At 39.4% G+C, this 7,059-nt stretch overlaps 1 protein-coding gene across 2 annotated transcripts; it reads left to right on the forward strand.

Annotated features, from left to right (window-relative positions):
- The first annotated feature begins 256 nt into the window (after window positions 1-256).
- On the forward strand, window positions 257-6,447 carry RGS4 (regulator of G protein signaling 4). Of its 2 annotated transcripts, XM_010373354.2 has the most exons (6): window positions 257-372; window positions 631-907; window positions 3,767-3,871; window positions 4,181-4,242; window positions 4,833-4,999; window positions 5,689-6,447. In XM_010373354.2, exons 1-6 carry the CDS (start codon window positions 315-317, stop codon window positions 5,926-5,928), a joined length of 909 nt encoding a protein of 302 aa, XP_010371656.2. In that variant the 5' UTR covers window positions 257-314; the 3' UTR covers window positions 5,929-6,447. The 2 variants fall into 2 exon arrangements, with proteins under 2 accessions (XP_010371656.2, XP_010371657.1); XM_010373355.2 differs by lacking the exons at window positions 257-372; window positions 4,833-4,999 and having other exon boundaries at window positions 742-907; window positions 5,689-6,279.
- The last annotated feature ends 612 nt before the right edge of the window (window positions 6,448-7,059 follow it).

Below are 7,059 nucleotides of genomic sequence, written 5' to 3' on the forward strand. Positions count from 1 at the left end.
TCCTCGAGCTGCTGGTTTAGACTTTTTACAGGATGCAGGCATGTAAAGGAGAAACTGTCAGTGCTAGGCTGAATTCTGTTGTTACCAAGATTTCTAGAAAAGTATTCCTCAGTCAGGTTGATTACGGATATAGCAAATCTATTTTTCCTAGGGTAGTTTCTCTATGCTGCCGGGCTTATAACTGTCTGTCATCCAGCTATTTCTCTCCACCTTCTTGTTTGCATAACAACTGAGGCAACTTCTGCAAATCACTGCGTGGAGACGATGATCCTGCCAGCTCCCTTTGGGAAATCGTGAGGATCAGATCTTGGACCATGTATCATATGATGCTTCTAATCCAAAAGAGGAAGGGCACTGGGAGTCAGCTCTTAAGTAAGCTTCGGAATTCCTGCTGGTACTTTTCCTTCCAGGAAGCAACTTTCCTTGATACTGTTTTTTACAGACATATGAATAAATACTATATTTTGCAGCATTGTACACTTTTTTCCTTTTCTAGAAGTTCTAAACCTCTGACATTGGTAGAGATATTGAGTACATTTTTTTCCATATCCCTACTTTGCAGAAGGATTTTCTCTGCTCGTTCACTTAGCATTGCTGATGCGTCAGGCTTTTCTTCCTCATCTCTTTCAGGGGCTGGAGAGGCAGAGGGAGACAGAGGAGCTGGTACTGCAGAGCTGTCATCTGATTGGCTGGACCGTCGTAGCTGGGCTATAAAAGAGACCCCTACAGGCTTAGGAGGAAGACGCTCAGAGGATTCTGACAATATCTTTACCGGAGAAGAGGCAAAGTACACTCAAAGCCAAAGCCACAGCTCCTCCTGCCGCATTTCTTTCCTGCTTGCGAATCCCAAGCTGTTAAATAAGATGTGCAAAGGGCTTGCAGGTCTGCCGGCTTCTTGCTTAAGGAGGTAAGATTGCTTTCAGTCATTAACCATATTAAACTTTTGGATAGACTTTCTCAGTTATTTACATGTTGTACTTACTAACCTAGTTCTGTGCAATTAGAAACAGTGTGGTCAGGAGAGCACGACTTTCTAACTTTCCTCCAAGACTAGCTAGATACTGTGACTTAAGACATGTGTCCCCCAAATTTCAGTCCTTATGTGTTGTTTTATGTGGCCTCAGTTTTGAGAACTGTTCTGCTCTTTAAGCCAGGTCTAAGCAAGCTAGTTTTAATTAAGAAGTGAGATGAGGCTTGAGGCTATGTATAGTGGTTTGTAATATCTGCATCTGTGAATACTACTGTTATTTAAGCATCCCCAGAGTACACAGAAGCCTGGGTCTGGGCTTTCTGATTGTATGCTACATCTTGTTTCAGGAAAGTTACCCCAGAATGAGGTTTGGCTCCATCATCAGAAAGGCACTATGCTTTCTGTGTAGTGCTGCAGTATCTTTCACTCTCTATGTTCTTACAAGCAAATGTTACAATGAGATGTGAGTTCCAAAGCCAGATCTTCCTTATCTCTCTGCCCCATCTCTAGTTCTTAAAGTGTCTTATATGAGTGTGGTTGAGAAGTATTGATTATTACAAATCAGTTAACAGTTTTGTAGATCTCACCTTAAAGACATTGTTTTGTTAATATACTCTCTTGATTTTTTTAAAAGACCTTACAGATGTACAGCTATTCATTTGTTTTTCATTTGTTCAAAAAAGGTATAAACAAATGCATTCAGAGAATGATCGTATATTAGTCAGTTGAAAATTAAACACAAAATGAGTGCATATTACATTACTTAATCTTGCAGTTAAAGGTAAAAAGTCAATCTAAAGATATACTACCTGCTTTCTTATCGCGCTGCAAATAGAAATTACCCCAAATTTTATTTTGGAAATAATCTCAGAAAACATAATTTTTTATGTACTATTAAAACATTTACTTTTCAAATATTCTGTCATTCGGGAGTAAGGAAGTATTGATGGCTTCTTTAAAATGAAGCAGGAGGGTCTGGCAGAGAGTATCTATGAAATAAGTTCCTCTGACCTTCACGCTTAATTTTCTGAATGGAGTGGAGCAAATTACTTCAAGCTTCAGTTAACTTACATATAAAATGAACCATACAAAAATACAAGAGTGTCAGGAGAAAGTTATGCTCTGGCAAATATTTTGCAAAACAGATAAAAGATAATACTAGAGCTCTGTCCTCAAAGAGTTAAGCAGTTAATCTAAGGAGGTAAACTCTATGTCAGCAGGATGAACTGCTCTTCCCTTTCCTCACCAGTAAATTGCAAATCGTCTAGTCCAACATCTTTGCCACCAGTGCCTGAGGCTCCAGAGGAGCCATCGCCTGCTCAAGGTCACATAGGTTGGTGGGTGAATTAGGACCAAATCTAGATTTCCTGACTCCAATAACTTTTGAAGTCATTTTGGTTTTTATTTTTATCGTTTTTTTTTTTTTTATAAGAATACTTGCTAAGCACACTTAGCCCCTGCATTGATCAATAACTCTCAGATCTTAGGTGGATCCAGCACATAGAAATATGAATTCATTTCTATTTGGACTTCATGATATACTTATATTATCACCTTGGAATCACCCTAACATTCAGGATTATATCTTGTTATCATCAAAAAGGATGTTGCATCCCCTGAACAGTCATCAGTCAGGGAAGCAGAGGAAGGAAAGTAATCTTGCAAGGAAGAGAAAATACTATTTAAGGGGCAGTCAGAGAACATAATGGAATTCAAACTTTCTGGGAAAACCTACATACGTAAATGTATTAGTGGCTATGCTAAATGTCTTTCTATCTTTGAGGCTTTATTTTCCCCACTCCAAATAGACACATTTAGTTATTCATTTCTCTTAAAATGGTATTTCTATTTCTAAATTATTTCTTGGCCTTTTTAATAAAAGAGATGCAAGCAAGAGGATATTTAATGAAAAGTAAGAGAGTTGAGCTTAAGGCTTATTAAAAGACCCCCTTTTTCTAGTTAGTCAGGAGCCCTATTGTGCCAGACTACCTATTAAATGGTGGCAACAAACTGGAAGCTCAGTAATGACTCTAGCCTGCTTCTCCTAATAGCTTTTAAGCCTCAAATGCCCTTTAGAGTGTGTATGTCCTTTAAAGTAGCATTAAAAAGGAAAGCAGCAGCAGCAGATATTGTCTGGAAAGAAGCCCCAAGGAGCTGAGGTTTCAGCTTGGGCATTTGCTTTCGCCGTCCCATGTTCCATTTCCTTCTGCTGGAGCTGCGCACCTCAGTGTATTCTTCCTCTATACCTCATAGCAGGAGCTGCTTGGCCCCCACATACGTGACTGGAACTGAATAGACTTTTACTTTCCCGAGGTGCTTCTACAGTTCCCTCTGCCAGCAGGGAAACAGATGGAAATAGCAATCACCTGCCAGAAGGTGGCGTGCAGCAAGGATGTGCATCTTTTGCCGCTACTGCTTTCCAATTCCTAAAAATTACTCAGAGATCACTCATGTTTTCAGTGATTCAAGTTCTATTGAAGATACCAAAGGTATTCTGTTGGTCAAAATGACAGGCACATAAAGGCTTCTGAGGTTTCTGAGGTAAACTGAAGGGTCAGAATTCCAGTTGTGAATGAAGGAACTAGTGTTATGACTCTGCCTCAAGGTTTTGTAGCAAGTCGTAGGGAACCAAAAGAGGAATCTTGTTTTCCTGAGAGTTCATGCCAACTCCAACTCCCATTCCCTAAATTGTCTCTGAGCCATAGACTAGTAATGGACTCTTCAAGCTCTACCATTAGGTATCTTTTAAAGAAAGCTGGTTATCACTATTTATTCATTTTTTTCTCTTCTGTGCAGTGCAAAAGATATGAAACATCGGCTAGGTTTCCTGCTGCAAAAATCTGATTCCTGTGAACATAATTCTTCCCACAACAAGAAGGACAAAGTGGTTATTTGCCAGAGGTAAGAGAAAAGGCCTTGGTGAAGATCTACTGAGTATTAACTATCCGATGATGGAGATGTTCTGTAAGAGGGAAGTTGTGCTCCTAGTTAAGCCAGATTTGGATCAAGATAGCCTCCATTTTCATGGAGATCTTAACTACATTTGAAATGTCTATACATTTAGTGAAAAACCACCCTCATAAATAACATATTTTGTCATAATGATGGAAAATGAAATCTCTGCCTTTATTCAGGATCTTAGATTTCTTACCCCATTTTTTTTTTTTATCATGGCATTCCAATTATTCTGTTTCTCTCTATTTTTTCTAGGGTAAGCCAAGAGGAAGTCAAGAAATGGGCTGAATCACTGGAAAACCTGATTAGTCATGAATGTAAGTCTGACAGCAACCTGGGATGAGGTACTCTGGATAAGACAAGTTATATTATGCTGGTCTAATAGAAACTGCAGCAAGGCCTGGCTTCTTTCTGATGTTCAGACTCAGGAGACTCTTTAGGTCTTAAATTCAGTCTGTTTATAATTTTAATAAGCCCTAGAGCCTTGTGATATACAATGAAAAGTTTAAGCAGGAACCATGTGGAAAACCATCTCTTTCATCACAAGGAAAAAGGGAAGAGAGAAAAAAAATGATAAATATCGATGCCTTCTTGCAAAGTCAGTCTCAGTTTCTCTTTCCCAAATTGACCTTGATAATTGATAGCTGCATAGGTATTTCAGAAACAGAATACTTTCTTGAAAGAGGCTTCCAACTTGAGTAAGAATCATTAGGTAGAACTGGGATCCACTAGATATCAAACACAGATTAGGTTTACCTGACTCCTAAGTGAGTTGAAAAAAGTGGGGGAAAAAGGAATTGCTTGAACCCATGCCTTATCCCCCAAGTACCTCAGCTTTATGTGAAATATCATATCCAAGAGGCTAGCCAGTGTGATGACAACTGTGGTCCTTTCTCCTGTATCATAGGTGGACTGGCAGCTTTCAAAGCTTTCTTGAAGTCTGAATATAGTGAGGAGAATATTGACTTCTGGATCAGCTGTGAAGAGTATAAGAAAATCAAATCACCATCTAAACTAAGTCCCAAGGCCAAAAAGATCTATAATGAATTCATCTCAGTCCAGGCAACCAAAGAGGTAGGATTTTATGGATACATAAGAATTGTACATATTTGTGGAGTATGTGTGATATTTTGATACAGGCATACAATGTGTAATGATCAAATCAGGGCAATTGGTATATACATAGCTCAAACATTTATTATTTCAATGTGTTGAGAACATTCCATATCTCCTCTTCTAGCTATTTTAAAATGTACAATAGACTATTGATAACTATAATCACCCTAATGTGCTATCAAACACTAGAACCTATTTCTTCTACCCAACTTTCTATCCATTCCTTCTACCCATTAGCCAACCTGACCAAAAAGGTAAGCTTTTATGGCAGAGAAATCTCTGGATCTTAGTGAAGGTTCCAAGAATATTGGAGTTGACTATTATAACCTTGACAACCCCAATAAATCAGTTTTTTTAAAAAAAATCTCTTCTATCCATGTGACTTACCATAACCTCCCTTCATGAATTTTTCTGATGAATCTCCCCAATTTGTTAGACAGAACAGAAGATCTTGCCCTGGCCACTCTAGAGCAGAATGAACCTTTTATACTCTCGCACATGTGCCAAGGAGGAGTCTAATGTCACTTTTGTTTTTTGCTTCTGAAATACGGAGGGTGCACAGTCACTTACAGGTTACTAAAAAGCATATAGCCTCACATCCTCAACAGGGATATAGGTCTAATGAAGCCTTGGCCTTTGCCCTTCAGGTGAACCTGGATTCTTGCACCAGGGAAGAGACAAGCCGGAACATGCTAGAGCCTACAATAACCTGCTTTGATGAGGCCCAGAAGAAGATTTTCAACCTGATGGAGAAGGATTCCTACCGCCGCTTCCTCAAGTCTCGATTCTATCTAGATTTGGTCAACCCTTCCAGCTGTGGGGCAGAGAAGCAGAAAGGAGCCAAGAGTTCAGCAGACTGTGCTTCCCTGGTCCCTCAGTGTGCCTAATTCTCACCTGAAGGCAGAGGGATCAAATGCCAAGACTCTATGCTCTGGAAAACCTGAGGCCAAATATTGATCTGTATTAAGCTCCAGTGCTTTATCCACATTGTAGCCTAATATTCATGCTGCCTGCCATGTGTGAGTCACTTCCACGCATAAACTAGATATAGCTGTTGGTGTTTGAGTGTTCATCAGGGTGGAACCCCATTCCAGTCCAATTTTCCTAAGTTTCTTTGAGGGTTCCATGGGAACAAATCTCTAAATAAAGGCCTGGTAGGTCTGGATTTTCAAAGATTGTTGGCAGTTTCCTCCTCCCAACAGTTTTACCTTGGGATAGTTGGTTAGTGCATGTCACGTGACATCCACATGCACATATATTCTGTTGGTCAGCACGTTCTCCAGACCCTAGATATTTAGATGAGGTTGATCTATGGTATGCGCTTGTGTGTATGTTTATGTCTATATATAATATATATATTATATTATATATATTACTCAAGTTGGAATATAATATATATTATGTATATATATTATATATAGACATAGACATACACACATATACATTATTTCTGTATATAGATGTCTGTGTATACATATGTATGTGTGAATGTATGTATACACACACACACTTTTGCAAGAGTGATGGGAAAGACCCTAGGTGCTCATAACTAGAGTATGTGTATGTACTTACATGCATGTTTTCATCTCTGTTCTTTCATACTACATTTGAACAGGGCAAAATGAATTAACTGCCAAGTAGGCTAAGAAAGAAATGCTAACCTGCGGAAAATTGGTTTTGTAAAATTCCATGGATCTTGCTGGAGAAGCATCCAAGGAACTTCATGCTTGGTTTGACCACTGACAGACTCCACCCTGAGCACTATTCTAAGGAGCAAATAGCCTAGCTCCTTTGAGCTGGTTTTCACTGATGGCACTTTTGAGCTCCTAAGCTGCCAGCCTTCCCTTCTTTTCCTGGGTGCTCAGGGCATGCTTATTAGCAGCTGGGTTGGTATGGAGTTGGCAGACAGGATGTCCAACTGAATGAAGAAATGCAGTTAAGGCCTTGCCAGCAACACTTGCCATAAGTTACTGGCTGAGCGAGGGCACAGAAGTTAAAGGTTACTGTTTTTATCCTCT

Source organism: Rhinopithecus roxellana, chromosome 8 (genome assembly GCF_007565055.1).
Source record: "Rhinopithecus roxellana isolate Shanxi Qingling chromosome 8, ASM756505v1, whole genome shotgun sequence".
NCBI classification, from domain to species: Eukaryota; Metazoa; Chordata; class Mammalia; order Primates; family Cercopithecidae; genus Rhinopithecus; species Rhinopithecus roxellana.